The 17,225-nt window shown below is 35.7% G+C and overlaps 1 protein-coding gene across 5 annotated transcripts in view; it reads left to right on the top strand.

The window, feature by feature from the left end:
- The window catches only part of ALPK1 (alpha kinase 1), a 59,542-nt gene that overhangs the window by 24,759 nt on the left and 17,558 nt on the right, over positions 1 to 17,225 (top strand). For all 5 annotated transcript variants that reach the window (XM_072405714.1, XM_072405715.1, XM_072405713.1 and 2 more), the window contains one exon: positions 5,615 to 5,769. In XM_072405714.1, coding sequence (XP_072261815.1) covers positions 5,615 to 5,769 — 155 coding nt within the window. The remainder of the gene's footprint in view (positions 1 to 5,614; positions 5,770 to 17,225) is intronic.

The raw sequence follows: 17,225 nt of genomic DNA on the forward strand, positions 1-17,225 counted from the left end.
ATATATATATATATATATATACACACATTATTTATATACAGTACATAATTTTTTGCCGTGTCCCACTGGGGGATTTATGGTCATCTCCTGTACTAAAGATAGAACAGCAAATAAAAAATATATCATTAAAGTGATAAAAATCCCCTCTTGCCAAAATACATGTCTTTATTGGAATATTTTACCCTCTCTTCCTATTCTGGTGGCAAATTTTTCGATTTCCCATTGCATTCTGTCACACAAAGAAGGATGAATATCCCTAGGGGGATACTTACATTAATCAAAATCTGACAGGGATTCTAACCACTAAAACAAAACAATCAAAAATTCCTAGAATTTAAAATTAAAAAAAAAATTGAACTAAAAATGTAGTTAACATAACACCATTATTACACCTCTTCCATAGTAAACTGTTTTGGGCAGGGTCCTCTACTCCTCGTGTGTCATTGGGCCTGATTTAAAAAACCTCTCCAAGGCTGGAGAGGATACACTTTCATCAGTGAACCTGGATTATCCAGGAAACCTGGATTAGATTTCATAATATTTATTTGCTATTTGTTAGCAAATGTTTTCAATCCTGGATCAGATCCATTCCAAGTTTGCTGGATTACCCAGCATCACTGATGAAAGTGTATCTTCTCCAGTCTTTGAGAGCTTTAATAAATCTGGCTCATTGTTTGTATATGTCTCATTTGCAACCCCTATTTAATGTAAGGGGCTGCGTTATATGCTGGTGCTTTTTAAATACAGTTTATTAACAATAATAAAAGATAAATCTCTAATTTTTCCATAAGGTCTCCATAAGAAAGGATGACTAATGCCACACACAAACAGTTTATTAGGTTCTAGGTGCTTAAAATTAATTTCCTTTTATTAATGTGGCAAACCTTCATTCCAGCACTACTGTAATTGAATCATGAAAAGCAGGAAACCTCACAGGTGAAATAATGAAATTGAAGAAACTGTTTGAATTAATCAAGGAAAATAACTGTGAATATACTTGGCAAAAAAAATCTATACACAAAACAGAAATTATTAATCATTTCGGCTCTTGTGTTCAACACATTTTATATGTAATAGGCGTGAAGGATGATGAAAATCAAAGGACAGATTAGTTAGTGTTCATGATTCCTTTTCAGTTATCTTACATTGCAGTTGATCATTATTTTTAAGGTATTTGTTTAATTAAGGTGGATTTTAGGTAGTTTTTGCCACTAGTCTGTACCCATCATATTTAAGGAGTAATCTTGTCGGTAGCGATTGGCATTTGGAAAAAATGAAAAAAGCACCTGAAAACACTTGGGTACACCACATCTCCTAAGCCGTAAATGCATGTGTTATAGATTAAAAATTAAAGTAATATCAGTTCCTGAGTGTACACTCTGTTTTCAAGACCTTCAATCTTAAGTTTCATACCTTTGGTACACCCTTGTCTTTTTACAAACCTATAAGGTAGCTGCTATAAGGTGCCTCACTGGATAGTAAGACAATAGTGGAAGGGCTTCTTCCCTTTATAGATAATCATCTCCATTCCTCTGTGTAAGATGCAATTATGTTAAATTCATAAAGAAAATAAACAACATGAGTGTAGTATCCCAGTAACTATATACCATGCCCAAAGTACTTTCTCTGTTTAGCCATTCGGTGATAGAAAAACTGATAGTGGAATGTGCACAGGAAGAGTTTTCATACTATGACTCTGTTTATACTTGGAAGCTTGAAGAGAATCAGTAGACTGTCTTTGCCGAAGGCAGTTTCACTCGAATAGTTTTGCTCAGCAAAATGTCTCTTCAAAAAGCCTATCCTTCATGTGAGACCTATATCAATGTTCATTTGGGTGGTCTGTTTGTTAACCTAAGTAAGAAACTGCAGATATTCTTTAATTGCTTGAGTTGTTACAGGTCACCAATGTCATATGTTTCTAGTGAAAGTCGCCATTGTACAAAAGTACAAGTTGCAGTGTTTGAAGATGCCTTATTGCATTTTACAGTAAAATAAAAATCTAGCAAGCACTTTGTCTGCAAAAAAAAAAAAAGCTTTCCACTCTTAGTGTGTACATTTGAGCAGCAAGTTGTCACTTATAGCAAGTTCTTTAATTCACTATGGCTTTATTATTATTATTATTATTATTATTAATAATAATAATAAACAGGATTTTTATATCGCCAACATATTACGCAGCCCTGTACATTAAATAGGAGTTGCAAATGACATACGAATACAGACAGTGGCACAGGAGGAGAGGACCCTGCCCCGAAGAGCTTAAAATCTAGGATTCTGCAGCAAATGCTTCTATAGGAGAAACATATCTTAACCAGTATATAATGTATTTGACAAAACACAAGAACTTTACATATCTTAAGTTGTTGTTTTTATTCTAGACGATACAGGTCATATTAGTTGTTTATACTTGTTTTTTAATACATATGATTTATCTGGATGTTTGATTTATTACACCATAAATCCACCAATCTTTTGGTTGAGTTTCTTGGGTACTGACATGCAAACAGGCCACACAATGTATTGCTTAGAATGCTTTCTTGGTGGGAAATGCAATGCATTATCAGCCAAGGCTTACCTGCAGCATTCAAGTCACATTGAAGCAAGTATATCCCCATAAAAATAAAAAATGTATGAGGTGTATGGCTGTGAGCACATTCTAGGCTTTGTATTTGGAGCCCTAGACAAGAGTCTGAAACACCTGTAAAGTATCTGCTATTTTTCTGCGAAGCAATCTTTGAGTTGGCTGAAGCAAGCTAGGATTCCATTGTATTTTGCCATATAAGATAATGTCATATTGGATATGTCAGCTAAAATGATGTAGCTAAATGATTTCTATAATTCATAGCCAACAAATATTTAATGATCTTCTGTAGTTTTATATTGATAGGTAAAAACTGTCTTTGATTGGACATGTGTCAAGGCTTGTCATGCACAAGCACCCAGAGTACAGAAAAATCGCAGGTAGTTTTTCAATTCAAGCACTACTGATATCCTGTGCAACTTTTATCTCTAACTAATGAGTTTATTGTGTGCATTTGATGAAGAGGTTTTCCAACAAATTGGTTTAATATTCTATCTAAAGATAATAATAATTATCTTTAGGGGAAGTTATAATGGTTCTGGGTAAATGTCATTATAGTTGGTTCAAGCATTTTTAAATTGTGTTTTTTATCTAAAAAAAACATTTGGTATATATCAAAGAATTCCAATAGTTGCTGTAAATATATGAACCTGACTTTTTGGAATTGTACATTTTTAGTCTTGGCTAAGTGTTTATTATCTCTTAGACACAGACATAACAGTGTGGTCTAGTGTTAGCAAGCAATGCTTGACATTATTTCATTGCTAGCATTTGTTAGACTAACTATCATATTCAGTGGCAAGCACATATATAGTCCTGGAACAAAATGCAAATGTAGGCATGTACATCTATTTATTTTCTAGGAAATTGGATGTATTGCTCTTGGCATACAAAATGTAGTACCTTTAAATCTGTAGTTTTATAACTTGCTTAGTTACAGGTCTGGAACAAACAAGTAACAGGTGAAAATATTATGTTGTACCTGCTGCTGCTTAGTTACTTAAAAAGTAGTGCAGCCAGAGAATCATTTTCCAGATATCCAGCATTTTTAAATTTGCCAATCTGTACATACAGATGCTTGTAAAGACAAATGTTGTCCAAAGACAGAAAACCCTGATCACAATAGATTGTTTCCAGGACAGGAGAGAGTAGGTGTGCTAACACTTATTTGATTACATTTGCATGAAAGAGTAACTTTTTATTTGTACACCAGATAGTAAATTCTTTTCACCATCTATACCATGTAACTCGTGGAGATCAGTCTTTCAAAACCATGTTTATGGGTCATTTGTATGTTAACCATTATCCAATTTGTAATATATAGTACAGCTGGATTTTAACCATGGTTGAAAGCCACGATCTGGCTGTTGTCAGTCTGGGTATCGGGAAGATGTATGAGATATTTTCAACTTTGGGACAAGGGCCTTTTTTTTTCTCCCAAGTAGATGCAGAAATACAAAATTATTCAACAGCCATTTTCTTGTTTGTTTTTGATTCTCTGACCAACAGCCAATTCATACAGACAACAAGCTGGAGAAGAATAAAATTACAGAATACTGTCACGTTGCACCATACCAAAAAAAGGGCGAGACTGCATAAATCAAAACATCTAGTGTGACATTAACATCCAAAGTTCCCTAATAGTATAGTGAAACCCTGTTTCTTGACCTTTACAAACTTACAATTTATATGTAACTCTTTCAATAATAGTGTTATTTGCTAGAATTGAAAAGAGGTATCACAAAGGTGAAATAGCTTTTTATATAAAAAAAAAGAAACTAGACGTGCCAAAAAAAAGCATAAAGGTTTAAAAATTCCAAAATAAATTAACTAATTAAATTTTCTGTGTGAATTATTGAAGAATGTAGGAAAAAGAAAACAATAGCTGATTAAAATAAAAAATAAATTTAAAAATATAAAAATGCCCTTTTCAAAGAGCAAGAACTCTTTTTTATTGTCGTCTGTATCCCTGCTAAAAAGATTTACTCCCTATTTCTCTTGGGGAAAATGTAGCAATTGACAGGAATAGAGAAGAAATCCTAAAATGGGTAGAAAGGACTAATTTGTTACAGTTTCCACAAACTTACTTTTTTGTTTGCTTGCTCTTATTTCAGACTACTGTAGTAGGGGAGTGGATTTGTCAATAACTGTGATGAACTGAGCAAGGTTGATAACACTGCCTGGCATGCCAATCTAGCAGAGAAACTGAATGCTACTAAAACACTAGATTTCACGCAGATCAACAGTTGTTTTTGCACCTTCATAAACATATATAACAAATATGTTTCAATGTTCCCCCCAGCCCCTTTTAGCTGGATGCACCATCCGGCACTTTTCAGCAACCACCCAGCTGTATTTGGGTGGTAACTGAAAAGTTGGGTCACAAAACATGGGCCTCCACTTGCCAATTTCACACCCAATTTAAAACAAATTCTGGGGAGAATACTGCATTTAAACATAAGTTCAACAGATCAAAAAAAACTAATATTTGGATTTGGTTGTTGGGTTTAAAATACTTTAAACTTTACATATGTACATAGATGCTTGCATTGCTAATACTGCAGACACATTTGCTAGCCAGGTGAAATGTTGTAGACTTGGAATTGACCGTAGATGCTGGCACTTTAATATATATCAAGCCTGAAGCTTTATTCCTAAGTGTTGTACATACAATTGGATATCTTTTGAGCAATTGAAAATAGATTTGATTACAACTTTATTGGCTTTACTTCCTGATGACATTACAACATAAGTATGTCTCCACTCAGTGACAATTGTATAAATGTTTTTCTTCCCACTAAAAACCTATTTTATGGCTGATTGCTCCAGCATACCTTGAGGGCAGGACAGAGTAGGTCCTAAGTTAGACAGATATTTTGTTGGTATTGGCAGTATGGTAAAAGGCTGCAGCAAGCGCAAAAAGGTGTGTGGGAAAGTGAGGTGTTTGCAGTTGAGGTGCAGAACATACCACTGGACAATAAATGTGTCTTTATGTGCTGGAGATATTCTTACATGCTCTTTGACCTTTTTTAGCCTCTCTGTCGGACGATCTGAGGACTCTCATTCAGGAGGCAAAGGAAATGAAGTGGCCCTTTGTGCCTGAGAGGTGGCAATACAAACAGACTGTCAGCCCAGAAGACAAAACAAACCTCCAAGATCTGATCAATCCAAGACTGCAGGAGTTATTGGTATGAAAATAAGCCACAAATCTGAAATAATGAAACAATGACATAATCTCTTACACTCGGTAAATCGTACTTGCCCTCATCCTTATCAGTTGGTTACATAAATCACATACATTATACTTGATGTCATTCAATTTGGTGGTACTCAACCTTTTTTGAGCCCTAGATAACAAAATCAACTTGAAAACTTTGGGGGCCCACATATGGTAAATTCCCATATTTAAAGAAAAACTGTACTCTAAATATTGATTCATTTTTAATAAAACATTAGTAAGACTTATATGTCTTATATTCAGATCTAAGGAAAAACTGTTCAAAAATAAAATCATGACTAGAGTCAAACCACTAAAAATCTGGCCTTCAAAGTTGGAGTTAATGTTCTCAGATCTTGGCTTAAATGTACAAAATGTACACCATGGCACGTAAACGTTAATACTGCTCTACAAACTCCACATTTTTATGTGCACAAAAGATATTGTTGCTCCACAAAATCCCCTACTTATTAAAATCCACTCCTAAAAGACTTTCACACAATCCTGGCAAATCCATGCTGTGTTGTATACATACTCGGCACTGTCAACATTTTGGTTGGTTAGTACATGAAAAACCGGTCTCTGTCTGTCCAGTATGCAGATGATTTGCAGGGGGCATTTTTAGTATCACATCTCCTAAAGGGGTTCTGCATACCTGTCCATTATGGCAACACTATGGACATACATTGAGTTTCCCTTTAAGTTTAGGGGTTAGATTTAGAATCACTTTAGTTTGAGAATTAAGGCTAGGATTAAGGATATATTTGTGTGATATCCTGGGCGTATGCAAAGACCCATTTTATCTGCAAGCTGCTGACAGGTGAATGGAGTTTTTCTTGGTCTGCCCATTAGACAAATATGACTAGCCAGAAGATGGCTCCACCTATGTGGTGGCAGTTTTAGAACACACCAAAGTGTACTGGCTGCAATGTGTAAGGACAAGTTTGTGGGTTGCTGAAGGTGTCTGTTTAATGCTGCAAAGACCCCCAAGGTCTGTCTGATGTTCAGATGGTTTAACTATGGCTGTCCTTTAGGAAGTAGGTTTCGGGCTTGGAGTCTTAGATAAGTTAGAAAATGTATGTTTTAGAATTAGGTTTGAAGCTTCTGTGGCATTGAAGGTATTCTTAGGGTTCAGCTTAAAACTAAACTCCAGGCTTACCTTTAGTCCTGAGCATTTGTAGACTCCTCTCCTTATAAGCCTCACAATCTGATTTCACTGCACACAGCTTCTTACAGTGTGCATTTAAAACTGCAGTGAGTTAGATAGAACCTACCTTATTTTGGGCATCATCTAATCCCCTTTTCCCAACTGAACTGGCCTGCCCCTTTCATTAATTGGATTTTAGCATCACATATTAATTGGGTTTCCTCTCATCAAGAAGGTGTGTACCCGCTATGAACTGCCTACATAGCAAAACCTTAGTGACGTCATTTAACAAAAAATAAGGTACATTAAAAAATGGAAAGGTTTTATTTAGTAATGTTGTTAGCATTTTGATGGGGGGGGACCAGGACAAGAAAGGCAACATTTAAGCAGAATAAACATCAGTTTTAGGACCTCAGGTGGGTTAAATGTTATGTTCAGGGATTGTGCGGTTTAAAGGTTACGTTTAGGTATTAAGTTTAAAAGGTTGGGTAAGGTCATTTTTAAGTGGTTCTATCAGATTTAATATGCTCATGAAAGCTGTCAAATGTACAATTTTGATATTAGTCTTGTAGTTGTAGGATATTCCCAATCCATCAGTTTTGTCCATCTGCTATAACAAATGTGGCAGGGGCCCACAGACACAAGAGTTGCTTAACTATCCTAATAAAAAAAAGTTTTGAATATTAGAAATTTTTTTTAAAATACCGTAATTTAATTTATTAAAAAAGCACAAAATAGTTCCATTTGTTCTTTGTGTACAAATGTGTGGTGTAATATCCGTTAAGAAGGGAGGCCGCCCCTTACATTTGGCTGATTATGTTGCAACATTAGACTAATTCTGTATTGTCATTTTATTTTGCCTTTTTTGTGACCTTAGACAGAAATTTATGACTGATTTTGACCTTTTCTTTGACCCCTGCAAAGCTTCTTAACTTAAAAGAGTACAGTCCTGATTCTCTCAGAATGAGCACCTGCAGGAAACGCCCTGAGAAACCTGGATAGATGAGAGATTAATGTGGCTAGAATAGCAAAGCAGTGTTTTCTGCATTATGCCCTCTCCACAGGTAGACAGGCCTTTTCTGAGATGATACCAATTATTTATTGCCGAAACATCTGTTGATAACTGCAGCTGCCCCTGTTAAACAAAGAACATCACAGGGTCAGAGACTATAAGGACCTGAAATCCTTGCCTCATGCTAGCCTGGAACTATTCACTGGCTTTCTCCCTGTGTTGTCCACCCTTCCCCCTCGGACGTGAGACCCTGGGAAGTCTACATGTTTCATACTTTATCAACAAGGAGCTGCCTTCTTCTTCTTATACACTTTGAAGTATCATTTCATCTTTTGAAGCAATTTATAGTTCACAGTTATTAAAGCATGAAGGCCATCAGGAGATAAAAAAAAAAGAATAACATCTCCACCCACCACCCACACTCATTATACTTGGGAATTGTTAATACTCTGACCCCTAGATAACAACACATCTATTTTTGTCGGTGTTAGTTTATTGTACGTATTTTGTAATAAATCTATATTTGTGGGGAAAGCTTAAAGTCAGGGCAGATGTGCTATTGTATAGTCCCTGGGACACTTTTCGCTGATCTGCTTGGTGTCCCTCCATCTATTTAATAGATCATTCCCAAATAGTTTTTTTATAGTTTAAGCAGAATGTGTAATAGGATCTATAAATAATAAATTCTAAAGCTCTGTTTTACATACATTGCTGGATGCTTTGAAACTGATTGTAAACCACAATTAATGTATGTATAATTCATCATTTTAATTTAGGATGTAGTGACCCCTGTGTGTGTAAAATTTAGATAAGATTTTTTTAAAAACATTACATCTCTACAATACATACAATCACGTCTGATGTCTTTTGGTATAATACTAAATCACTTCTTAGAAACATAGTGCCTAATAATTCTGTAGTCCAAGAGAAGAACTAGGAGCACTCTTTGGGCTAAAACAGGAGGACACAGGACAGCCCTAAATTTCTGACAAGATCAACAGGTTGTTTATCAAATACACATGAATCAAACATATACAATATAGCAAATTGGAGAGGTTTTTTATTAGGGTTTAAATACACATAAATGTATAATACTCAGGATGGTCTCATTTTATTATTATTAGCCAGTATTTATATAGCACTGACATATTACGCAGCGCTTTACAATGTCCATGTCTTATTACTAAATGTCCCTCAAAGGGTCCTACAATCTAATGTACTCATCCTCTAAAAATCTTTAATTGTGGGTGTATTTTGATTCCTAAAGTGACCTACATACATACTTGATGTTTGACCAGTTCTTGTAAAATTGGCAGCATATCATATACTGATCTGACCTATTAGTTATTAGTTCTTCTTATAGACTAGATCACAAACTGTGCCACATGCACAGTTTTGTTTCTTTTGGTGATCAGTACAAATGTTTGCATACTAAATCTTTATATATATATATATATATATATATCTCAATAATGATTCCTCTGGTACACTTGCTAATTATTTGCTAGTATTTTAAAGTCAATTTAGGCTGTTGCAAAGACCCTTTGATAAAAATATAGTATAAAATTCTGTTTATTCCCTTTTCTATGAGATGGTTATAAAAATGCAGATAAAGCCTGCTGTAGGAAAGTGTAGAAAAGACTTTTTTCCTTTTGTCTGTGTTGGCCTTACATCGAACGTTGTAAGATGGGCTGTATGCTCTTGTTATCACCAGCTGGCAACTCCCCCTGTGAAATCAGGACCCTTTTCCCTATTTGTGTTATGTCAACGGAAAATGTGCATCACAAATGCACAATAGAATGATCAGTTCTGTCGGGACATTGTTGATATAATTGAGTTTGATCACGTGTGCCAGATCTAGGCCAGGGTGAAATGAGATTTACCACAAGTCTGCTTGTTCTGCCTTGAACATTCAAACAAAACCATGGAACTTTTTTTTTCTTCAATGCTGAAACAAGTCATAAGTCAGAATGTTTTATGTGATTAGTGTTTATTTTGAGGCAGTTGTTCTAAAAGCACTCAATGTTTATTTTGCTATTTTGTCTTGGTGCAACTTAGATATTTAAAGGATTATGAATACAGTTGTTTGACATATTTACTTGATTGTAAGAAAAAAAAAATCTCAAGTTAGAATAAAAAAGAAATGCATTAGTTAAATACACAATAAAGACTGCAGGTGAACTCGTACACTGGTAAAACAAAATACAATTGAGCCTTACTAAAATAGAATGTCTTTAGCTTTACTACTGTCATCATCCCAAAAACAAGTGCTCCATTCCTCTTTTGAGGATTATGTAAGCAAAGCCAATTAAATCCTTCCTTTATTCCTCTAAACCAAATACACATCCAGAACCTCCAGCTGAAGGCACAGCCTAATATTGTCAAGCTTTTTGTTTCAAACAGCAATTTCTTGGTCTTGATGGTCATCAGTGTGTAGTTTATGGAAACCATTTACCTGGGTATGTGGATAATGATTTAAGGTGTGGTTGGCCTAAAGGCATAAAAAACCCTTAACTAAATCAGTTCAAAGTACAGTAAGCCTTCTTAAAACAAAAGGTATTTACATGACATGACAAAAACAAGGAATGTAGCCCTCATTGTTGGTAGAGGCATTCATTTAATTCTTTTAGTGTAAGGTGTTTTGGTTCCTTTAAGCCTCACTTTTACAGTGACAGTAAACTGAATGTTCTAATAATGCCATTATTTTCAAACTCCTCTGCACAAATTAGCAGTGGCCCTGTCACTAAAATAAAATTGCTATAAAAATGTGTTACCTGAAAAGAAGCAAATAAATAACCCTTACCTAGCAAGTAGTCACTTACATAGCCCCAAAAATGTTTTGTGCACTTTTTTTTTCCTCCAGTTGGTGGCAGCATATATGATAAAAATGTTTGAAAACTAGAAGTAAACCTTTTAAATGGAAATTATGAAAAAGTTGTAAAAAATCACATCTACAAATAGCTTCTGTAAAGGTGATTACAGAAGGGCATTACCTTATCTGAAAGTAAGTAAAATATGGTAAAAAAGGTTTTACTGGCCCACAAGCAGTAGGTCACACAGTTCATACTGCAAGATATTCCAACCAAAAGTAGTAATTAGAAAAGGAAAGTAATAATTGCTGCAGCTTACCAACGAAAAAAAAAACTATAGGAAGGGTCTTTTTGTTACTTCACTGCATTACAGTTATAAATACAGAGGGGTTGTTTGGGATTTAAATACTGCTGCTAAGGGAATAACAAGTATACAAGAGAGGAAAGGCACGACTTTCAAATACACCCCCGTTCACAAGCATGACAGTTTAATTTTTATTCAATAATTTCAAAAAATTGCCAACCTGGTATTACATTTTCAGGAGGCTTGAGGCAATGGTTGATGTACAGATGAAAAAAGAAAATCCTTACCTAACAAATTACCACCCAGAATCAACTAGTCATACCCATCTAGCTACAGTCTGTTCATAATATTTCAGTTATTTCCTGGCTCTAAAAATGACTATCCTGCCAGTGCAAATACATTTACAGTCTAACAACAGTTGGATAGCTTAGATAGTGCAATACTAGACAATACAATACACATTGGCATTTGCAGTATTACTATAACTAGACTTTTACATGTTTTAGTTATCTTGTTTGAGTTTACATGGGTCAGCTGACAAAGATTAGCTTAGAGTTGGCAGGTCATTATCAACCCTATGTTCCAAAGGAAGCAGAAACCATGTTTTTGGCTTTGGAGGATGTTATAAAAAAAAGGGAATAGATACACATTCTCAAGGCTTTTAGGTGATATTATTGTAAACTTTATTGTTATGCAAATACATTACATTTCTCCATATGCTTGGTTTGACATTTATTTTATTGCGTGGGTGGGAACACCCCAAATTCAGGAACTGTGATATGGGGAAACTAAGACCACCTGAATTCCACCCATGGCTGGCATATATATTCTGCATTGAGCAACTCTTAAATGAGGCCTTCTTGCACTCCTTATCTTGACTGTCAGTGTGGTGTCCCTTCATACATCGATAGTACATGAGGAAATGTTTCTTTACAATGGTGGTCAGTGAAGAAGTTTCACCTTAAAATTGATGATCATTGTAATATCCTGTTCATGTGGCGAGGAATATATTGCTCCTATGGTCAATGTAGAGGAGGAGTGCCACCTTAGATTTATACATATTGAAATATCATACAAGATTAGATTTATACAAATTGAAAGTGCTCTCTTTCATTGATAGGAAGTGCCCCCTTAGATTCAAAGTTTGGAAGTTTCATCATTTCCCTTACATTCTTGAATTTTGCTTTAATGCAGCTTATTAGTATTTATAGTTTCTTGCCAAAAATTTTGAGGAGAACCTACTGACACTGGACTACATGGGTTTTAATCTATACAAACAATAATCAACTTGAGGGAATGATAGTGAGCATCAGTTTTCCTGGGAAGAATTATGCAAGCAGAGATCAGTTTGCTGGTGAGCACTGGTTCTCTTGTGGAAGTATCGGCTGAAGGGCATGCCCCGCCGCTTGCAAATACAAGTCCAAAGGACATCAACTTCGACAATGTACAAATTTTTGAACTGATTGAACAATAATACAATATAATAAACAATATAATACAATAAAAAGAAAAAATCAAATTAAATAAAATTGAATGAGATATGCCACATTTACAGTGAAATGTAATGGTCACTGGCTTAGGTATTGAAAAGTTATAAATATTTCCAGACACAATAGTTAGGCGTGCATTGTCTCCAGTAGATTGACATGCAGTTTTATGCAAGCTCCAGGCTGGCTGTCTGAGACACAAACAAGACAAGCCAGTTGGAGTGGGGAACTTTTATACTTTGTTTAATGCTAACTTATGCAAATATTAGAGTGTCTTTGTTAAGCTCCCTCGGCAGAGCCTGTGATTTTCTTTAGCAAGTGATTAAGATTAAGTTCTGCACATTCTCTTTTAAAATCAAGATTGACCTTGTCGGTCTAAGAAAATAGTGTTACTTCAAATGTTCCCTTGGCACCAAAAATGGAGATGTAAGGAATTGAAAGGGCAGCATGCCCAACAAAAAAAACACCAAAACGCATACAGACCCTTCATTCTTTGCAATGGGCTTGGCATCCTCAGCTGCTATGTAAACCCTTAAAGGAAGCTACAACCTTACCAACTTAAAGAAAGTATGGGCCAAGTGAAGGAGACAGATAATGCCTTTTTAATTCCTTCAGCACCTGGCACAGAATTTTAAGCATGTGCCCTTTGTGCCACTATGTCAAAGACATCCAGGCAATTCCCACCATGGGAATGCAATGTGAGAGCTGAAAGGTTTTCATTGATGCAATATACAGAAAACTTGATAGACTGTTTACAAACACTAGCATTATCAAAGATGTTGTTTTCTACACACATTATTTATTTCTGTGTTTGCTTCCCAAATATATTTCTATGCAACTTGTGAATGAAAAGGATCTGGAAAGTGGATTTATTACCCTCAGCAACCCGCCAGGTTAGATAATTGAAACATCTGTATAACTGGTTGCCAGGTCCAAACCATTTTTTAAATTATTTTAATAATTATATGTTATTGTATTTTTGTTTTATTATAATATAATTACAGTATTGTTATGAATTCTAATCTTCGGAATGGTATACTTTCGTTTTATGTGGCTATACATAGCCTTATTTTCACTAGCTATGCTACTGATGCTCAATCAGATTTGGGTAAAAGGATTTTCCAGGGTAGTGAAAAAACTCCTATAAAATGGTTGTTAACTCTTCAATGTTCCATGAGTTTGGATTTGTTAACATACTGGTACTTATTACAGCATGATTATGAGGATACATTGTCAACAAAATCTGTGCAATCTAATACTGGTCACAGATATCGTCTGGAAGAAGAATATGTAGGCATTAGCCCCATGTCAAATTAGGCTTTGTAACACCATCAGGCTTTAAAATAAATCTTTATGCTTGCATTAGAAAGCTATTTTACTCACCTATCACCGTTGTCTCCTATCTTTGCCCCATTCCTAGCACTGCAGTTTCTGCCATTCCCTACCAGAAGTGTCAAATGCCTTTGTCCCTGTGATTACTATGATTTCATCCTGGCAATCTTGTAAAAACATATCCAATGTTTTCAGGATAAGCCAGTCCACATTATCAAGTAACATTACAAGACACAAACCAGCATAGAGTGCTACTCTATGGGGTGTACATAGTTATCATGAGATATGTGTTCCATAAGTACCAAATGCTAAAGAGGTTTACTGTATTGCCCTAGTTTACATGTTTAAACACTGAGTCCCATAATGGCCAAAAAAAGAAAATCCAGCTCGGATGAGCAAGTCTTTCTCTAAAAATTGTTGGCAAAAAGTGTTTGCTGCTATTAATTCATATATACTGACCTAGTTGTTATGGATCTTATCTCATGAGTGCCTCGAAAACTAGCATGATTGGTGAATGATGGGAACAGGGATAGCGTATAAGAGGATAACATGTAAAACATTGTCTCTAGAAGTGTCAGCAGTCTGTGTTTTCTCCATTCATTGTTCTTCTGTTAAAGGATGACACCATAGGTTGTATGGCATGATGCAGCTGCAGTCTGCCTCCTCTTCAGAATGAGATGCTTCGTTTAGATTTTCCTCAGTGCTATTCAAGTGCTTATTTTCCTCCTGAAGAAACACAAACAGATGCAAACTTCTGTAAACACTTTAGGAATGAATTCAGTGAGTTTGGCCTCTAAGCAGCTTTCAATAGGTGACAGAAAAATGTCTAATTAGTGCAAGTGGAAATAATAGGGCCACTTGGATTCCATCCATCCTCCACTAAGTCTGGTTTTCCAAGCAACTCAAAACCCTTTTGTTTGGCGGGTCACTCTCTTTCAGGCTTTTGTACTCTAATCTACGTAGAGGAGAAGTGAGGAAAAAATGAGACTAGGCGGCGGTCAGCGTTTAAATCTGCACTGTACCATGGGCTTTCAAAGAACTAATGTGCAAAGGCTGCTTACAGGTGCTTTAAAACATTCCTTTATTGTGTTTAACAACAGGTTTTCTGCTCGTGCCAGGTGTAAGTGTCTTTATTGTGCTGGGAATAATGTATGCCTCAACTCCAGGCAGTGCTTATTTTGCTTTTTCTCCACCCCTAGCTTGTCAAAAATTTGCAGCCCACTTAATTGGACCTTTGAAATCTGAAGCACAAATTAGAGACTATCCATAAGTTTAGACAAGGTTATACATCTCTGAATGAAACAGGGTATTCAGTTCTACTAAATGTCTTCCTATCAAATTTCTGTTAAGTATAGGAGGAGTATCAGTAAAAAAATTGCAGAATATGCTTATTTGCATCTTATATGTTCAAACTGTAAATGCATTTTCACCTGCTTACTGTGCTACTGTCTGTTTTATTATATGATTTTTATTATTATTATTAATATTAATAATTATAATAATAATAAACAGGATTTAAATAGTGCCAACATTTTACGCAGCACTGTACATTAAATTGGGGTTACAAATGACAGACGAATACAGACAGTGACACAGGAGGAGGAGAGGACCCTGCCCCGAAGAGCTTACAATCTAGGAGGTGAGGAAATTAACACACAATAGGAGGGGAAATATGTGGTGACGGGAAGTAGTGACAGTTTCAAAAGACAGAAGAAGATGGGAAGGCAAGTTTGAAAAAATGGGTTTTGATGGCTCTTTTAATTGAGCAGAAAGTAGGAGCAAGCTGAAGAGAACAAGAAAGACCATTCCAGAAAGTTGGGGCAGCTGTAGAAAAGTTTTATTTGCGTTTCTTCTCCGTGTCATTGCAGAAATCCCAGCTATCTAAGTGGTATATTGTTTTACTTTCTTCATTGGATTTATAAGCCATTGGTCAAAAACATGTAGATAAGGAAATATAGAGAAAGTCCTACCTGTGACTGAACCTAATCTGTGAATTGGTCTGGGTTAGTGACTTTGAAAGGTCCATTTAAAAACAGCTTATGACTATACCAAAGTGCCACCTATCTATAAAGCACAATAATGAGCTTTTCAAATGTGCAGTATGCCTTCAGGGTGCAATAAAAATGATGGGTGGAAAGCACCCAGATCACATGACTGGCTGTCCTGCAGTTACAGAACTCTCCTGCTGCTGTTTGTAGCAGTGAGAATGCCATGGTGCACTGCAGGCTCCACATCAGCGACTGCATTTTGGTAATGGGTCCTAGAAATGTAGATCAGGGTTTCCTTACCTTAGCAGAGTATAAAGGACAACCAACAATAATATCTGTTTATTTTTTTGGACCATGTATACATGTGAAAGCCAGACAACTAGCATTTGGCATCTACATAGTCAGAATCTTCAGTCTTCATCATTCACAAAAAAAAATTGAATATATACATTTTCTTTTAAAGCTAAAGTTTAATCTGCTTAATTTTTGTCTTCCTTATTCCTCTTTTGCTCATTATCAATGTGCTAATATAAAATGTAAATAAAACATTCATGCTTTCATTACATACCTAATTTTAGGCCAACTGATATCTTCATTGGGTCTCTGTGCGATGCAGGCAGGTTGTGGAGGGTCCAACAGGATGCTGTACATACATCCTAATAACATCATAGCACACTACAGCAGTACTTATATCTCTTATCCCAAATGCAACCAGTGAGCTGGCTTTTGGGATTTGTTATAGGAATATTAAAACATACTAATGGGTAGATGGCAGTCTAAGGGAGTGGTCATTCCTAGGCAGTCTGTGTTTGCATACAGGCCACCCTAGGTAATGCCCCAAGTGATGCTAAGTCTCTTTGAGAAAGAGAACTTAAATCCAATAAATAAAAAGGACAGATCGGAAACTAGATAATGCTGGGTGTCCTCTAGCCAAAAATGAAGCAGGCTTTATCTGACTTGCTTTAGCTTCTTATGCATATTGGGCCTAACTTATAAAAGGCTGGAGAGGATACACTTTCAACAGTGAATCTGGGTGATCGGGCAAACCTGGAATGCATTTTTAAAAAAAGTATTTTACTGTTTGTTAGCAAATGTTTTTAATTATGGAACAAATACATTCTAGGTCTGCTGGATCACCCAGGTTTTCCGATAAAAGTGTACCCTCTCCAGCCTTGAAGAGCTTCCATAAATCAGGCCCATTGTGAGAAGCTTAGAGCGTGCAGTGAAATCAGAGGTCTATTGCCAGTTTATCAGATGCATATCTTATGAAAATGGTTTGTTATAAAATTCAGTAATTGTGAGGAAATACTAAAAAACAACTTTCTGTGGAATAGAACATTTTTATAC

The sequence above is a fragment of the Pyxicephalus adspersus genome, chromosome 3, assembly GCF_032062135.1.
Source record: "Pyxicephalus adspersus chromosome 3, UCB_Pads_2.0, whole genome shotgun sequence".
Taxonomy (NCBI): domain Eukaryota; kingdom Metazoa; phylum Chordata; class Amphibia; order Anura; family Pyxicephalidae; genus Pyxicephalus; species Pyxicephalus adspersus.